This window comes from Glandiceps talaboti, chromosome 20 (genome assembly GCF_964340395.1).
Source record: "Glandiceps talaboti chromosome 20, keGlaTala1.1, whole genome shotgun sequence".
Lineage (NCBI taxonomy): Eukaryota > Metazoa > Hemichordata > Enteropneusta > Spengelidae > Glandiceps > Glandiceps talaboti.
In genome coordinates this window covers 12038239-12056463 of record NC_135568.1, presented here as the reverse complement: position 1 = coordinate 12056463, position 18225 = coordinate 12038239, and the positions used below count along the sequence as shown (strand labels likewise).

General features: G+C 35.9%; 1 protein-coding gene across 1 annotated transcript in view; it reads right to left on the bottom strand.

The window, feature by feature from the left end:
- The window catches only part of LOC144450678 (titin-like), a 450019-nt gene that overhangs the window by 73906 nt on the left and 357888 nt on the right, over window positions 1–18225 (bottom strand). Inside the window, exons 279-296 of the mRNA XM_078141331.1 lie at window positions 17205–17801; window positions 16762–17064; window positions 15668–15967; window positions 14402–14704; window positions 13988–14290; window positions 13208–13510; window positions 12426–12728; window positions 11922–12224; window positions 11176–11475; window positions 10575–10877; window positions 9851–10153; window positions 9194–9496; window positions 8400–8702; window positions 7764–8060; window positions 5936–6238; window positions 4548–4850; window positions 3370–3663; window positions 228–806 (exon numbers count right to left, since the gene is read on the bottom strand). Of these exons, the coding sequence (XP_077997457.1) occupies window positions 228–806; window positions 3370–3663; window positions 4548–4850; window positions 5936–6238; window positions 7764–8060; window positions 8400–8702; window positions 9194–9496; window positions 9851–10153; window positions 10575–10877; window positions 11176–11475; window positions 11922–12224; window positions 12426–12728; window positions 13208–13510; window positions 13988–14290; window positions 14402–14704; window positions 15668–15967; window positions 16762–17064; window positions 17205–17801 (6003 nt within the window). The remainder of the gene's footprint in view (window positions 1–227; window positions 807–3369; window positions 3664–4547; window positions 4851–5935; window positions 6239–7763; window positions 8061–8399; window positions 8703–9193; window positions 9497–9850; window positions 10154–10574; window positions 10878–11175; window positions 11476–11921; window positions 12225–12425; window positions 12729–13207; window positions 13511–13987; window positions 14291–14401; window positions 14705–15667; window positions 15968–16761; window positions 17065–17204; window positions 17802–18225) is intronic.

Below are 18225 nucleotides of genomic sequence, written 5' to 3'. Positions count from 1 at the left end.
AGTTTGCATTGTGCATATTGTATAGTCGTATTGTGTTCTGTAGCAATATTGTTTTGTATTGTCTATAGCCTATTACAGTGTACATGTTGCAGTGTTGTATTGTTTTACATTGCATTGTATGTACAGTAACTCCACATTACATTTGCATTGTATTACACATAGCACTGTAGAGTATAGTATTATATTGTACTTGTATCATACTGTACAGTATCTAACAGCACACTTACCATATTTGCTCTGGAGATGAACCTTGGTAGATTCAACTGCATCACTTTCACCAACTTTGTTGACTGCAATGATGCGGAATGCATAGTCGTAGTGTTCCATAAGATTAGTAACTCTGTGTGTTGTATCAGTAACGTTGGTAACACGTGACCACACAGTCCTGGCCATATCACGTTTCTCAATCACATAGTGTGTTACTCTGCTGCCACCATCTTGAAGAGGTGGTTTCCATGACAACGTGACTTGAGTGCTGTTTATGTCAGAGACAACAAGTGCAGTGGGTGGACTTGGTCTGTCTAGGACTTGTACCTGTATGGTGCCAGTAGCACTACCTGCTTCGTTGGATACTGTCACAGTTAATTTGCCAGCATCAGAACTGACACAGTTTTTAGCTGTTAGTACAGTGCCTCTATCGGAAACGTCTACTTTGACGCGGTAGCTGGTTTCAATGATGATGTCGTCCTTCTGCCATGTGACTTTAGGTTTGGGTGATGCTCTGAATGGTATGTCTAAGACAAATGTGCTGCCAGCTTTCACTATCACTGTATCTCGCAATTTGCTCAGATCCAGTTGAGGTGCAACTATGGAGAGAAGAATCACAAATTATTACTGATACACCCTAAATCTAAGAACAATCTGCATAATTACAAGAAATCTGAGGAAAACACCTTTGTTATGAACAGAAGTTTGGTCTTTTGTTGTGAACAAGTAACAAGTTTGTTGTTGTTTTTTATGAAATGAAATCTGGAAAGTACGGGAAAACATGAGATGTCTGTTACGAATATTTCTAAATACATAATTTTTTGCAAATGATGTCTTCAGAATTTCTTTTGGTGTAAATTTACAATGGCTGTGACATTTGCAATTTATGCATTCCTGAATCTTTACTGAGTCAGTTCCAACTTGTCACTTTTTATATTTCACATGAGTTTTTGATTTGTATGCCAATTTTATGGTAATAGAAATCCATGAATTGGTAACTTTTGATGATGGAATCCAACATCAGATATTTCCAAGAAATAATTATAAATTTTTTAAAGTTCTCAAAAATACATTTTTGTTCATAACATAGGAGTTTCCTGTAACTTGAGAAATCACCTTAATCACCTGGAAAGACGCCACATTAATACAAGACATTATAAGATGAAAAAAGAACAACAATTAATTGCTGGACACAGTTGAAGAATGGATATGGAAAGAGTCTCAATTACTTGAAACCGTTGAAGAATGGATGGAAAAAAGCCCTGACTACATTGAGCACTGGATGGAAGAAAGTCGCAATTGCTGGAAACAGAACCGCATGGAAAATGTGGACACACTGTCAGTACATATAAGTGCTGTATTGTGCATAGTGTGTATTGCAACACCACACTTGCAGCTATTGGTGGTTTCTGTAAAATTCTAAATTTACTGAAACAGAAAACTTGCATTTATTAATACTATGCAAGGTTATACTTCACACGGTTTTATTTGTGAACAGGAAAACAACTTCATTGCTGTGATGCAGGGGTAGGATTTACGTGGGGAGAGGGACTTGCATGAAATTGAGAAATTTGTCAAAACAATCCCGGAAGACACATCATATCATGAATTAACAAAACAAGCAAATACATTCTATGAATAGCAAAGCGCAAATGAAATAAGTTTTTTTTTAATTTAATTTTTTTTTTTTTTTAATTTTTACAATTTTTACAATTTTTTTTCAGGGGAGGGGGTACCGATTTGAGATCTGAAGTTTCTAACTCTAAATGTGCCATTTCTTAAATATCTTTTTAATTCTCTTTTATTCTTTAAACATAGCACATCTTTTAATTTTTTTTAACAGTTCATGGCAGCACAAAATTTCCCTTTTTGTTGATCTTTATGCTCAGATAAATTCCTTTCCAAATTCGACGTATAGCTTATTGCATGTGAGGATAACATGACACATTTGTCTGTAATCTCTAGTGATCCATTGCTTCATTATGGACAGTTTTGACTATTCAACAATTTCATATATTATGCACACCAGTCCTTGTGATTTAACTTTTTAAAAGTTTCCACGACATCAAGTCAATAACACACTGCAGTGCATGTGACATTTGAAAAACAGCCAAAATAATTCAAATCAAAATCTCAGTTGATTCTTATCATTTGCATATTAAATCATATTATAATCAACATTTTTCATGCCATTGATTGGTTGACTGATTAATTGATTGATTGATTGATTGATTGATTAATTGATGGATTGGAATAGAATTATATGTGGATGGTCAAATGATGTTATTGGGTAGTTGAAGAAATTCATTCCTTAGAAACAAAGTAAATTAATAATGGTAAGGGATGGCAGAGGAATGGATCCAATGGCAGTTATTTATTGTTACTATTGTTATAAATGCGAAGGCCATATGAATGAGTAAACACATGCCATGCTCAGCAATGTCAGTTGTCGTTGCTGTCAGTCTTCGTCTCATGCTTGTATTGAGACTGATAATTGGACGCTGTTCTAGTTCGTAGTAGGAAGGTGAGGTAGCTTTAGTAGCTCGTGGACTGACGTAAGTTTTGTACAAACCAGCTGCATGACTACTTAGTATTGGACGCTCCTCCCAATTAATGTTGCTGTAGTCTGTGAACACAATGAATAAACACAACCCAATGTGCTTTTTTTAGATCAAGTATAAACTCTCCCGTAAGTTTTTATATACATACCAGTTTATGTATTGGTTGTCATGGCAACACAACTGCTGTTGATGTGTTACATTATAAATGAAATCAATGGAGCAAGATGTAAGTAATCAAATTCAGGTATATATATATTTAATAAACTTTAGACTTTTTTCATGTCAAAATACCTAGAATTTTTTGTATCTAAATACATGACATTGTATGTCATGATATTTTGACATCATTGCTGTGCTCAATGGTAATAAAATAATATAAACTTTATTAATCCAAAGTAAATTCACAAATGATTTCTAGAAATATTGAAAATTATTTGATTGGATTTATTTCATTATCATGACAAGTCTTTAATAAATGCTCCATTGATTATCATTATAATTTATGCACACCATCCACCTCCTCCCCCACCAAACAAAATAACGGACCCACCACCTTCACCCGTTACCAAACACCACACATACTACACAAAATATTACTTACCAGCAACTGTCCTAGGATCAGTTGGTTTACTTGGTTTACCTACGCCAGCTTTGTTTTCGGCAGCCACACGGAAGGAGTAATCAACACCCTCTCTCAGGTCTTGTACAGTGTATGTTGTTGTGTGTACAGCATCAATGTTAACTCTGGTCCAGTGAGTAGAGAATCTCTCTGATTTCTCAATGATGTAGCCTGTGATTGGAGCACCTCCATCTGATAAAGGTTTTGTCCAGGTCAAAGTCATGGCGTTGTTTGTGACATTGGATAAGACTGGAGTGCCAGGTGCATCTGGTACGTCTGAAAATTTGAAATCATTTCAAGTTAGTGATGAGATAACTTATAACTTATGGGCTGCAATGGAGTTAGGACAAACATACACAGTAAAAGTTGTTTGAAATATTTTAAATTTAGTCTAATTCAAAATGAAAAATGACATTGCTGTTTGAAAGGTGTATAGTGACTTCATTACCTGCTGCCTGTAGGTACATATACCATTGCTAACAAGTATACTTTAAGTATATTTTTGATGTTCTATATTCTATATATAGAATGTTTTTTCCTGTTCACCAAGTATAATTTAAGTATACTTAAATTATATTTAAAGTTTATATTGATAATACTTATGTCACAAATAAGTATACTTCTAATATACTTTAAGTGTACTTTAAGTACAGTATATTTTAGTACATGTGCAGTGTATGCGCAATACTATTACTATTGGTTGGTCTATATCTGAGATTCCTTTGTATGTATACAGTTCTTTAATTTTGATTTGAGAAAACATCAAACATTATATCATACTGTAAACGAACAGATTATCTGTGGAAAAACTAAAGTAAAAATACAAAAGCTGAAATCAAAATCTTAGCTAGGAAACGAGAGGAAAAATGTACACAAGTACCACAACCAGATTTTAATGGCAAAATGCAATAAATAACAAAATTTGTTTGCAGAAAGAGTATTCATTGCGGTTCACCATGGATATGGATACAGAATGATACAAAGTCAATATCAAGTGTGGAATAATGAACATCAATTTCTAGCTTGATTGCAATATATGTTTATACAGTATAAAGTCAGTCCACTGTTCTCCATACTTGTCCACAGAGCAGCATGTAACTGATAAAACCAACATTTTTCTACCATTGATAACAGAAATGACTGTACAATGAATTACTTACCATAAGGTGCCTTTGCCAGTTTAGTTAGTGATGGCTGACTGGGTTGACTGATACCAGCTTTGTTGACAGCACTAACTCTAAACTCATACTCTTTACCTTCCTTCAAATCAGTTATAGTATGCTTAGTATCGTAAATATCATCTCTGTGAGCTTTCTCCCACACAATACTGAATTTGTCTTTCTTTTCTATGATGTAACCAGTGATTTTGCTACCACCATCTGAATCTGGTGGTCTCCAAGTCAATGTCATGGTTGTCTTTGAGATGTTATTAACATCTGGTCGACCAGGTGCACCAGGTACATCTGTATCATTACAATAGTATGCAAATATTTAATCTAGGTACTTACCTGTTAGTAAAGGCTATACCATGCAGAACATTAAACACTGCATGCAGTCATTAACTGCTGCCATGCTTATTGGAGTTATCAAACATATACACATACATACAAACACACATATACTCAAACAGAACTAAGAAACAAACAAACTCATCAAAATATATTTATACGAACACACAATGTCATATAGTCGAACGGAAACTAAAAAATAAACAAACTCATCAAATTATATTTACATATTATAACAATTACCACGATAGTTCAGTTTCTGTTAACTTAACATTAAAAAAGAACATCACAACCTAAAATATATAAAACAAACAACCTAGCACATATCAATGCACGACATTTATAAACTTTCGTTACTATGTATATGCATGCAGCTTATTTATGATATAAGCCTTATTAAAATAAAACAAAATCTATTTTATTTACAGGCACAGAGAACAAGAACTTAAGTTCAAGCAAATGCTTCATAAATTAAAATAAAAAAATCTTGCAAATTATTTCAGCCAATAATGATTGCTTAATAAAACAAATCTTGATATAAAATGAACATAAAACATTAGCAATACAATAGCCTTGTTATAACAAATTGTATTTGACATAATATTATTTCATTCGTTGAAAATAAAGTTATTCTAAACATTTCAAGCTATGGTTCATCAGCACTGTATTTGATATTTTGGTACCACTTCCCAGGCAGACTGATTTATTGAGTCTTCTGTTATCTCTCCCCCCCCCCCCCCCCCATCATTACCTTTTGATAACTCTTCCTCCCCACCATTACCTTTAAAAGTCTGCCAATGCACACATTTGTTATAACATGGCTAGAGTATATTGCTAAGTTTTCCAATAACAGCATATCTATTTTATTCAAAACAGACAGTTTAATCTAGCATAAAACTATTTAAACAGTTAACATTTCACAAAAAATAAAAATAATAAAAAATAAACATATTAAAAATTGACTCAGACAACCATGCTGATACTAAGTAACTTTATTAGATAGTATATCATCCATGTAGTACTGTGTTCAGTCTGCTTACCATAGGGAGGTTTAGCAACCTTTGGTGCTGATGATTGACTAGGTTGACCAACACCACCCTTGTTTTCAGCTACAATACGGAACTCATACTCAGAATGAGATACCAGTCCAGTAACTGTGTAAGTCATCTCCAATGTAGGTACAGGGTTTACAACAGTGTATCTGTAAGCGTACTTCTCCTTCATTTCAATGTAGTAACCTGTGATTTCACTACCACCATCTGAGGTGGGTGCTCTCCAAGTAAGGGTCATAGAATTCTCAGTGATGTCACTGACTGTTGGAGTGCTAGGTGGACCAGGTACATCTAGTAAAATAGAAAGTAAATTGCATATATTGAAAATAGCACAAATATTGCGTTGCCGCACAACTTCATGTTCAGGGCAATGATAGATATATAATTTTTTGAAGATTTAAAGTTGTAACCAAAACAAAATTTTCATACCTAATTTCCATCATCATAATCCAGCCATCCTATGTTGGAAGTGTACAAGACAAGTATAGCAACATCCTAATCAAACTTTAAAGGGATGTGTCTACAAGGTTTTGTACTTCTTTATTTTTTAAAATCAATTTGGAACCAAGTCATACCAATGTAACAGGTTTATCTTTCTTGGTTGTCTTATTGTAATATTGTAAAAGCCAGCTACATTCAGTTTATATGGGTAGGTGATGAAACAGCTGTCTTACAATATATTACATAATCCAGTCATAAACCAAACTGGCCATGCTACAGGCTTTACCACCAGAGGAAATAGTAAAGTAAACATTAATTAACAATGTACTGTTCTCACTGTGTCAGCTATTAATGAGGACAAATCTACACATTCTCAACAAAGTTAAGCTCAATCTACTGGGTAATTTCAGAGTTGAAGATTTTTGAGGAAAAGCAATGACAAAGAATAACACTTCTAGAAACATCTCACCAAGTTTCAAACTCATTCACTTAGTATTTTTTGAGATATAAGTTTTGACCAAAATTCACATTTTTACACCTTAATTCCATATCACTCATGGAATCATGGTATGCTTAACATATCTTTGTCCATACATCCCTAAATGCATTTCCATTAAATTTCAGCCCAATCTGCTCAGTGGTTTTGGAATTATAGATTTTTAACCAAAAAGACACATTTTCAGCCCTAATTTGCATATCACTGATGGAATCATCCCGTCATGAACAAATCTTACTTTACACCCCCTTAAGAATGTTCCCACCAAATTTCGCACCAATCTGCCCAGTAGTTTCTGAGTTTAAGTTTTTTGACCAAAAATCACATTTTTTGACCCAAAACCCACATCCCTGATGCAATCACTTTCATTTGAACAATTTCCCAACTAGACACCAGAAGTAACATGACCACCAAATATCAAAGCAATCGGTCCAGCAGTTTTTGACTTTAAGTTGTTTACACACATACACACACACACACAGACAGACAGACAGACACTTTGCCATGCCTATAGCACTACTGAACCTTTCAGTTCAGTTGTGCTAAAAAAAGGATACATGACCAAAAAATCTTCAAAATTTGTGAAGAAAAACCTCTGTCCTTTGAAATCAATTTTCTTTTTACAATATTGCCAAAGTGTACAAAACAAATGGGAACATCTAATGTCCACAACGAATTTTTTTGTAAAATAATGTTTTTGAAGTCATACAAAGCTTGGTTAAATTTCACATCAAGGATTTCAAAAACTTGTTACTAAATTACAAAATTCTTGACAAGGCCTGCTGAGATGTGAAACTGTATATATTATGTAAAAGATTCAAGCCATATCTGTACTCATCTACTGAAGACAACCTAACTAGTAACCCAATTAAAACTTACCATATGGTGGTTTAGCAACTGTAGGTACTGATGGATTACTTGGTCTACCAATACCAGCTTTGTTCTCAGCTGCAACTCTGAATTCATACTCATGGCTTTCATGTAAACCAGTGACAGTAAATGCCATCTCTGGTACTTTGTTAACAAATGTCCATCTGCTGGTGAAAGCTTCCTTCTTTTCAATGATATAGCTAGTGATTGGACTACCACCGTCTGAGACTGGTGGTTGCCAACGAATGGTGATGGTTCTAGCAGTCACGTCTATCACATCTGGTGTTCCAGGTACACCTGGTACATCTGAAATTGTTACAAAATTATGAATGTTACTTCCTGTACGTAATTCTTTTAATCAAAGATTAAGAGAAACATCATCTCCTGAAACTTACTATGAAATGGTTCTTCACCAATAATCATTCAGTAAACATGACCACTGGTGACTTGGACACTTAAAGAGAACCCGATCTGTTTGAGAAAAAGCAAGAAAACCGCAGACCTCACAGCATAGACATGCTGCACAAAGCACATCCCCAGAGCACCCCCTCCCTCCCAATTATTATTCTTTGCCTTACATTAGAATGTGTATTATTACATTGTAATTAAGTAACATTGCTTTCCTATGTTTAATATCAAACTTACCATATGGTGGTCTAGCTACTCTTGGACCAGCAGGTACACTAGGTTCACCAAGACCAGCTTTGTTTTCTGCTGTAATTCTGAATTCATACTCATGTCCTTCTCTCAGATCTGTTACAGTCAAGGTAGTTTCAGCAATGCTGTATCTGTTGACTCTGACCCATCTGGCAGCAACCTGGTCTCTCTTCTCTACATAGTATCCAGTGATAGGTGCACCACCATCAGATCTAGGTGGCGTCCAGGTTAAAGTCATGGTCTTGGCAGACACATCAACAATGTGTGGCATGTCAGGTGGTCCTGGGGGATCTGGGCAGGACAACAAGGTCAAGTATTAATAGTTGTGGTGAAATAGTATGTTATAATGGTTGTCTGCAGTATTACTGTGAGGCATGGTTACAACTATTTTTTCATTCATGTTTTGATTGTCTTATTACCGTATAGTACAAATGACAACGTAATCATCACATACATATTGTTAACTATTGTTCACATGAACACAGTGTTTCACATGTTTCTCTCTGATTTTGAAGTTTTTAATCTACATTCATCCATCCATCATCCCAGTCACCTATCCATCAATCCATCCTTCTCTTTCACCTCCATCTCGCCATCATTCCCCCTTCTCCATTCTTCCCATCTATCATCCATTCATCCATGTATTCATCCATCTGATCTACTTATCTTCCTCCACCCATCCACTCTTCCAATCACTCACCCTGATACAGACACAAGCAGACACAAACAACTCTTTCATTGATACAACATATGATTCACATAATATCAAATAATGAACTTACCATATGGCAGTTTAGCTTTGGTAAGATCTGATGGTTCACTGGGTGCTCCGACACCAGCCTTGTTCTCTGCTAACACTCTAAACTCATATTCAGTACCTTCAATGAGATGTGTAACTGTGTAAGGTATATCTCTTACAAGTTCTCTATTTGCCTTCACCCAGCGTTCACTGCGCTTGTCTTGTCTTTCAATGATGTAGCCCAGGATCTTGCTGCCACCATCTGATTTTGGTGGTGTCCATGACAACGTGATCCTTGTGCTGTCAACAGCCTTGATTACAGGTTTACCTGGAGCACCAGGCACATCTAGAAGACAAGAAGTTTACATAATCTTAGAAACACATGAAGTGCCAAGACTATTTTCATTCCTGTACTCTAGGTATGAAGACAATTTTTCACATTTTGGCTTCAATTTTTTTTGGTGAATGTGATTTTTTGACTACAGTGTACTTTATACTTTTTAGCCTACTTTTTAGCCCTACCGATTTTGTGAGTAAATGCATTGTTTTAAAATAAATCTGCCTCTACTAACTATGGCTTTACCTATATTCAGAATTTACCACTGAAAGTGACTTAATTTTCTGTCTGCTTTATTTTGGCACAAACACCACGTCAAGAGCATTCACACTACACAGATACTTAAATCATGTTTTTCCTTACCATATGGAGGTCTAGCAATTCTTGTAGCTGATGGTTCACTAGCTTTACCCACACCAGCAGCATTGACAGCAGACACTCTAAACTCATACTTGTTGTCTTCAATCAGATCTTTGACAATACATTTAGTGTTTGGTACTGCATCTCTGTAGGCCTTGGTCCATCTACTAGTCCTGACATCACGTTTCTCAACCATGTATCCAGTAACTGGTGCACCGCCATCATGATCTGGTGATGTCCAGGTTAGTGTCATTCTATCACTGCTGGTTTCAGTAACGGATGGTACACCAGGAGCATCAGGTACAACTGTAATGAACACAGATGATCAGTTGTATATAAAGGTATGCAACTCAGAAATAAAAGTTGTAAATTCTGCTGTTACTTAACATTAGCCATCCAATTCTCCATTAAAAAGCAAAGAAAAGAAGGGGAAGGGAAGTTACCATGTTAATTTTTTTAATACATAATATAGAGAACACATCGGTCTCAAAATGTATCGTTATCTCATTCTTAAAATTGGCTGCCAAAACACTGTGTTTAAACTTTATGGGAAATTGATAGACTGACAATATCCTTGAATGCAATGATGGCAAACAACTATTTTCTGAAATATCTTCAACAGGACCAAGAAAAAGCTTCTAGATGGGAAAGTTTTGGGTGATACAAACTACTTTGATTTTCAGACAAATTGGTCACCAAGGCTCTCAGAACTCATAAATTCACTTACCATATTTTGGTTTTGGAGTAACTGGCTCCGATGGTTCACTTGGTGCACCAAAGCCAGCCTTGTTCTCAGCAAGTACTCTGAATTCATAGACATTGTTTTCAGCCAGTTTATGAATCTTGGTGGTTGTTACTGCAGTTGTTAGTTGTTCTGCCTTGCTCCATCTGGTTGCAAATCTATCTTTCTTTTCAATCAGATATCCTGTTATCTTACTGCCACCATCAGATGCAGGTGGTGTCCATGTTAGTGTCACTGAAGTGCTGGTAATGTTAGATACCTTAGGTTCACCAGGTGCACTAGCAACATCTGCAACAAGGATGTAATATGCAAATTAGAAAATCATACCATATGAGATTGATTTATTAATTTCTATTTTGTCATGAGCCATAAGTATTTTATGTATAGTCATAGTTTTAAATATTTTAGAAATTCAAATCACACTTCATGAAAAAAGTCCACTAAAATGTAATCTAGTCAAAAAAATCAAGATGTTAAATTTGTACTCATTATAAGTCTAAACACAGAACAATTTTGTTTCACTTTTTGATAATGACATAAAATATGATGCAGTCATGCTTAAATGTTGAAATGTTGTACATCTTACCATATGGTGGTTTGGCAACTGTTGCCTTGGATGGTTCACTAGGTTTGCCAAGTCCTGCCTTGTTCAATGCCATAACTCTGAATTCATAGGTAGAACCTTCCTTCAGATTAGTGACAGTACACACTGCTTCCAGTATATTAGACTTAACTACATGCCATCTTGTAGCATAGGATTCCTTGGTTTCAACAACATAGGACATGATTGGACTGCCTCCATCTGAAGCAGGTGCAGTCCAAGTTAATGTCATTTCAGTGCTGTCTACTTTGGTGATTTGTGGTCTTCCTGGTGCATCTGGGGAATCTGCAATTATGTGTTATGGTACAGAAGTTATACAACATCAACTATGAACAGTAGATTGTATTATGTATTTCAAGCTGAGTAATGTTGTAGATTTTCATTTGTCATTGTCATTGGAAATGTCAGGTACAAATTATACAAGCACTGGTGTCGTGATCATGATGCCGAATCATGCAAGAAATAGTTTACATTTTAAAAATATATATTGAATACTGAATCGCGCAACACCAGTGATACTGATTATATATATTTCAAGGTATTTAATAGTAAGAATTTAATTTTAATGTGACTCTGAAGTAGTACTTCGCCATTCAATGGTCGACAGGATTTCAAAAAGTCAAATCAAAGTAGAAGTAGATAGCGTTGAAAGTATCCTGTCCAGCTGGTAATACTGTCATTTCCCTAAATTAGTATATTTTCACTTGATGGTTGATAAAAATCAGTCTTACCATATGGAGGTCTGGCAACTCTTGAATCTGATGGATAACTTGGTTTGCCAACTCCAGCTTTGTTTTCAGCACTCACACGGAACTCATATCTTGTGTTCTGAATGAGGTCAGTCACAGTGTAAGTTAGATCTTGTACTGGTCTCCTAGTTGCCAATGTCCATCTTGCTTTATCTGTGTCTCGTTTCTCAATGCTGTAGCCTGTTATTGTGGCACCTCCATCTGAGACAGGTGGTGTCCAGGTGATTGTCATAGATGTAGCATCAACAGACACAAATGTTGGACTTCCAGGTGGTCCAGGAACGTCTGTTGAAGTGCACAAATGAGCTTTGTTATGATCAATTTTTGAAAAAAAGAATATATTGATACAATAAATGCTTGTGATCATGTGAAGCCGTTTATGATAAAGTGCTTCTACAAAAATATTTCATACATGCACTACAACAGTTTATACTGCCAAACTTTTAACAGTCACATCTCCAACAGTTACAGAAATGTAACACTTACCATATGGTGGTTTGGCAACCTTAGCATCAGATGAGTCACTTGGTTTACTAAGACCAGCTGCATTTTCTGCACAGACACGGAATTCATACTCAGTTCCTTCAATCAGTCCAGTTACTGTAAATCTTGTGTCAGTAATTGAGGCAGTATTCACTGTTATCCATCTTGTGCTGAAACGTTCACGCTTCTCTACAAAGTAGCCAGTGATTTGAGCTCCTCCATCTGATAATGGTGTTGTCCATGAGAGTGTCATTGATGTTTCAGTTATATTGGACACTATAGGTTTACTAGGTGGACTGGCCAAATCTAAAAATAAAATTGTAAAACTCAATTATTTGATGTTACTTCTCAGAGAGGAATAAGCACATAGTGAGAGCTCAATGTGTTGATACACTTTATAATTTCAATTTCATTGCTGCATTTTTAAAAATGATTAACACTTTTCTAGCATATTCACACTTCTATTATTTGAAATACTGCTGCATACATAGTAACAATATCAGTGTACTGACATTGGGTTTCAGTATATGAAAGTGAAGATCACATAATTTGTCAGTAAATATACTACTTTTGAATGGTAAATTTTACTGTACTATTGATTTTAGGAACCATGACCAATATATTCTTCAACATAATATGAATCTAACGTCTTTGAAAAACTTTCTAATGTGTGAAACTAGTCAAAAACCAAAGCTGTTGTACTCATTTACTGCTGAAGATTACACACTAATAAGAAAACTTTTAAAGGTATATGTAAGGAGTGAAGATAAAGTACAGATACATACTATAAGGTGATTTGGCAACTGTTGGTTCAGAAGGATGACTAGGTTGTCCTACTCCAGCTTTGTTCTCAGCTGCCACTCTGAATTGGTACTGAGATCCCTCAGTGAGTTTGGTCACCTTGTAAGTCAGATCAAGTACAGGTTCATAGTTTATTTGTACATACTTAATTCCATATCCTTCCTTCATTTCAATAATGTATCCAGTGATAGGAGCACCACCATCTGACTTAGGAGCAGTCCATGTTAGTGTCATGTTGGTCTTGTTCACATTTGAAATCTGTGGAGTGCCAGGAGCATCTGGTTCATCTGAAAACAAAACACAGAAATATACTCAGTCTGATATTGCTAATGGCGGAATAAGTCTTGGTCTTAATTTAGCATATATGTTCTAAGACTAGAAGACATTTCCATATGGTAGTGTGGAAATATAAATCAAATAATTAGAAAGGTTTCATTATTTACACATTACTTGTCAATCATTACTGCTGCCACTTGTTTCTGATTTGAATTTTGAAGTCTTGAACCATAGTCGTCTAAGTCGACTAAGCTGTGTAAATGGGTACCACGTAGGACAAGAATTGTTGTGTGAAGGATTTAATCCTGAATGCTTAGTGGCAGGATTTTATTCACCCAAGGAGTGACAAAGTATTAATAGACTCTACTATTCTACATCTGTGCCAGGGGTAATACTTGTACTGTACTCCATAGATATTTGTAAAAATTTCAGTCATTGAAAGGGGATGTATAAAGTGAACAATTTGAGAAGATGGCTATAGTACTTACCATATGGTGGTTTAGCAATCCTGGAGGCAGATGCATCACTGTGTTTACCAATACCAGCCTTATTTTCTGCACTGACTCTGTACTGGTATGCTGTTCCCTTAGTGAGACCTTTCACTGTGAATGTTGTGTCCACTACAGCTTCTCTGTTGGCTCTCACCCACCTTGTTGAGAATGTGTCTTTACGTTCAATGTAGTATCCTGTAACAGGGCTACCACCATCATCAACTGGTGGTGACCAGGTCAGAGTCATTTCTGTACTGTCGACAGCAGTGATCCTTGGTTCACTGGGCTCACCTGGCAAACCTGTAAATAAGGAATACAAAGTTGCTTCAATCTCTATCAAGAACTTGTACACATCGAGATCTCAAAAATACGAAATATCAGGATGATTTTTTACTGAAGTTTGCTACTTACCATATGGAGGTTTAGCCACAACGCTTCTTGATGGTTGGCTTGGATTACTGAGTCCAGCTTTATTCTCGGCTAAAATACGGTACTGGTATTCACTGTTCTCTCGTAGATCAGTAACTCTAAGTGTTGTATCTTTTGTTGATGTTAGATTGGCTTTAGTCCATCTTGATGTAAACTGTTCCTTCTTCTCCACAAAGTAGCCAGTGACTGGAGCTCCACCGTCACTCTCTGGTTCAGTCCAGTGGAGTGTCATGGAAGTGGCAGTGACTTCACTCACAGATGGTGAGCCTGGTGGACTAGGTACGTCTGCACCAAGGTAGCAGATATTCGGCATGACTTAACGTAAACTGAACATGTTTTTTTTTTCACATCCAAATGACAAACTAAGTCAACAGGCCAAACCAACTCGCAAGCATTACTTTCAGGCAAATATTACACTTGTTGCTGGGAGTTTCATTTTATCTTAAGAAAGGAATGAGTACAAAAATCGATTTTCTGATTCTACATTTTGGCTGACTGTGTATCTGTTAAGTTTTGAAAGAACAGATTCTTCACTTTGTACTGAAATGATACCTGACATCTGGCATTTAAAAAATCACCATGATCATGTAAAGTCACAATTAGTCATTCAAAGGTTCATTTTTACAATCAAGTTTTTCAGAATGCTATGAAACTCCCTTATAGTTATAAAATCAATATACAGGCACTGATTGCTACAATTTCAGCAACAAAACATTAAATGTAATTAAAACAAAATATAATAACTGCTCTTCATTTTATTGCAAACTAAAATATATTATTCCATCATAAAATATGGTTATGTCTTTCCATATATGATTATGACATGCTTAAAAAAATATGTATATCATATTAAAACATACCAAATCATATATTTCAAAGAAAAATATGCAACATTAGAATAAGGAAAACTGTCGGTTGACACCCTTGTTTTTTGTCATTACCTTGGAAGCAAACTAAATGTATCACATAAGGATGCATTACATATACTGTAATATAACAGCTTGTATCACTATTATAGTAAATGTATACCTTGCATAATTACTATGCCAGGTCATGCATAAATTATATGATAACAGTCACATCTCCACACATGCCATTTTTCACTCACAAACCTACCTGAATGTAATCACCATAAGACCATGCTCCTCTTACCTACCTTATAGTAGTATTATACACATTAGAAAGTTATTTCCTTCATGCTGTTGTCATGCAGCACCAATAATCCTGCAACACAAAATCTGTACTTACCATACGGTGGTTTCGCAATTCTAGGTTCAGATGGTTCGCTGGGTTCACCGACGCCAGCTTTGTTTTCAGCAGCAACACGGAACTCATATTCATGATTTTCAATAAGCTCTGTGACTGTTACCGAGGTCTCTAATACAGTCTCTCTTGTTGCACGTGCCCATCTGCCAAATCTTTCACGTTTCTCAACAACGTAACCAGTAATCCTGCTTCCTCCATCGTTATCTGGTAGGGTCCATATAAGTGACATTGATTTGCTGTCTGCTTTGGTTACTTTAGGTCTTCCAGGTGGTCCAGGAACATCTAAATCAAAATTATCAATAAATGGTATAAATTCCTATTCAGAGAGACCTTACCAAAATGGCGTGTAGAAAGGTATACTTAAAGTATACTTATTTCATACTACAGGTATACTTCTTTCAATTTCAAGTACATTGCAAGTATAATTGAAATATACTTGGTTAAGGGAAATTATCAATCAATCAATCAATCAATCAATCAATCAATCAATCAATCAATCAATCAATCAATCAATCCAAATCAAAACAATATGTAAAACACCTGAATTAAGTACATTATGTTCAAAGGAACTCAACAAGAAACGACTGATTGATTCTCTGTAAGTAATGGAAATAACTTACTACACAACTAACATTCATTCAACATCAAAATGATACAAGGCTATCTTTAATGAAAACAGCCAAGTTTAAAAGAAATAAAACAAAATAGTTATTCTTAACTACTGTAAAATAAATGGTACCATGCTCATATTTATCACAATACATAGTCTAATTTATTTTACTTTAATGTAGGAAAATGCAGTCCAAATATCAAATGTGGCAGTTATCATACAAAACCTTACCACTATATTGAAGACGAAAGCCATTCCTTTCCTTGACAATAAAATGAATGTTAAAACAAGCAAAGTCTAAATACATGAATTAAATGTCAAAAACAAATATTATGTATGCAACCATGCATTTTTAGACTATACCCATAACTTTACTTAAATTAGCATTCTGTTTGACTACTGGCGGGCAGATGTAGTTTAGTTATTATTATTATTTGAACCACCATTCATCTCGTAGCTCACTTACCGTATGGTGGTTTGGCTATCTTTGCTGCTGAGTCTGGACTTGGTTTACCAACTCCTGCAGCATTGATTGCACTTACACGGTATCTGTATTCTAGACCCGTGACTAACTCAGTCACAGTCAAAGTGGTTTCCATTATGGGTGTAAAGGTGGCTTTAGTCCACCTGTGTTTTGCAGTCTCCTGCATTTCAACTATATAGCCAGTGACCTGACTACCACCATCAAACTCAGGTGGAGTCCAAGTTAGTGTCATTTCATGTGCATTGATATTGGTGATGTCGGGTCTGCCTGGAGGACCAGGTATATCTGAGGTGAGTGGAGAGAAATAACAGAACATATGACAGTAAGAAGAAGACGACAGTATGAATGAACAGTGCAAAGAAATAAGATGAAGACAAAATGAGAGAAATGAGAGAGTTTGGGCAGTGTGTTGGGCAACAACTTACCATATGGTGGTTTGGCAATAGTGGGAGGGGTAGGCTCACTAAATTTACCAGTACCAACTTTGTTTTCAGCTGCAACTCTTAATTCATACTCTGCACCTTCTCTGAGATGATCTGCAATGATAGATGTCTCTTGAATTGCTGTCATATTGACTCTCATCCAGTTTCCATATCGTTCACGTCTTTCCACGATGTAACCAGTGACAGGTGATCCTCCATCAGACGCAGGTCTGGACCATTTCAGAGAGATGGTGGAACCTGTAGCCGCTGTGACTGTCACTCTTTCTGGTGCATCTGGTACAGTGTATGGTGGTTTGGCTGCTGTGATATCTGAAGGTTCACCAGGTTTGCCAACTCCAGCCTTATTTTCAGCAACAATGCGGAACTGATATTCAGAGTGTTCTGTTAAACTGTGTACTGTTGAAGAGGTTTCTGTGCATTTATCTCCTACAGTCCATCTAGCACTGAATGATTCTTTCTGTTCAACGATGTAGCCAGTGATCGGACTACCACCATCATCTTTAGGTGGCTTCCATGTTAGTGAAATACTCCTGGCTGTTGTAGCAGTAATGGTGGGTTTACTGGGACTGCCGGGTACATCTAGTGTAAGGTTTGGAGAGAGGTGCAATGAAAAGATGATGTGATAAGAAGAAGATAGGAGAAGATGGAATAATGCAAAGTGAAGTATGTATTGATACAAAAAGTAACAATAACAAGTCATGTGTATGACAAAATGTTTGTACTGTGGTTGAAAAAAGTGGAAGTGAAAAAAATGAAGATGGACTAGACATTGTCATATGGATACTTTGATAAGACAGAGTTTGAAGATGATGTTATGAAAAGATTCATGTAGAAGACAGACAGAGACACATTGACAGATGGACAGACAGACCTACTGACATACAGAGATAGAGCCAGATTGACAGATAACCACACAGATAGACAGAATGTCTTATGTAACATCCTTGATAAGAAAGTGTTTGGAATATACATGTGCAGGAAGTAGTGAATAGAAGAATTAAGG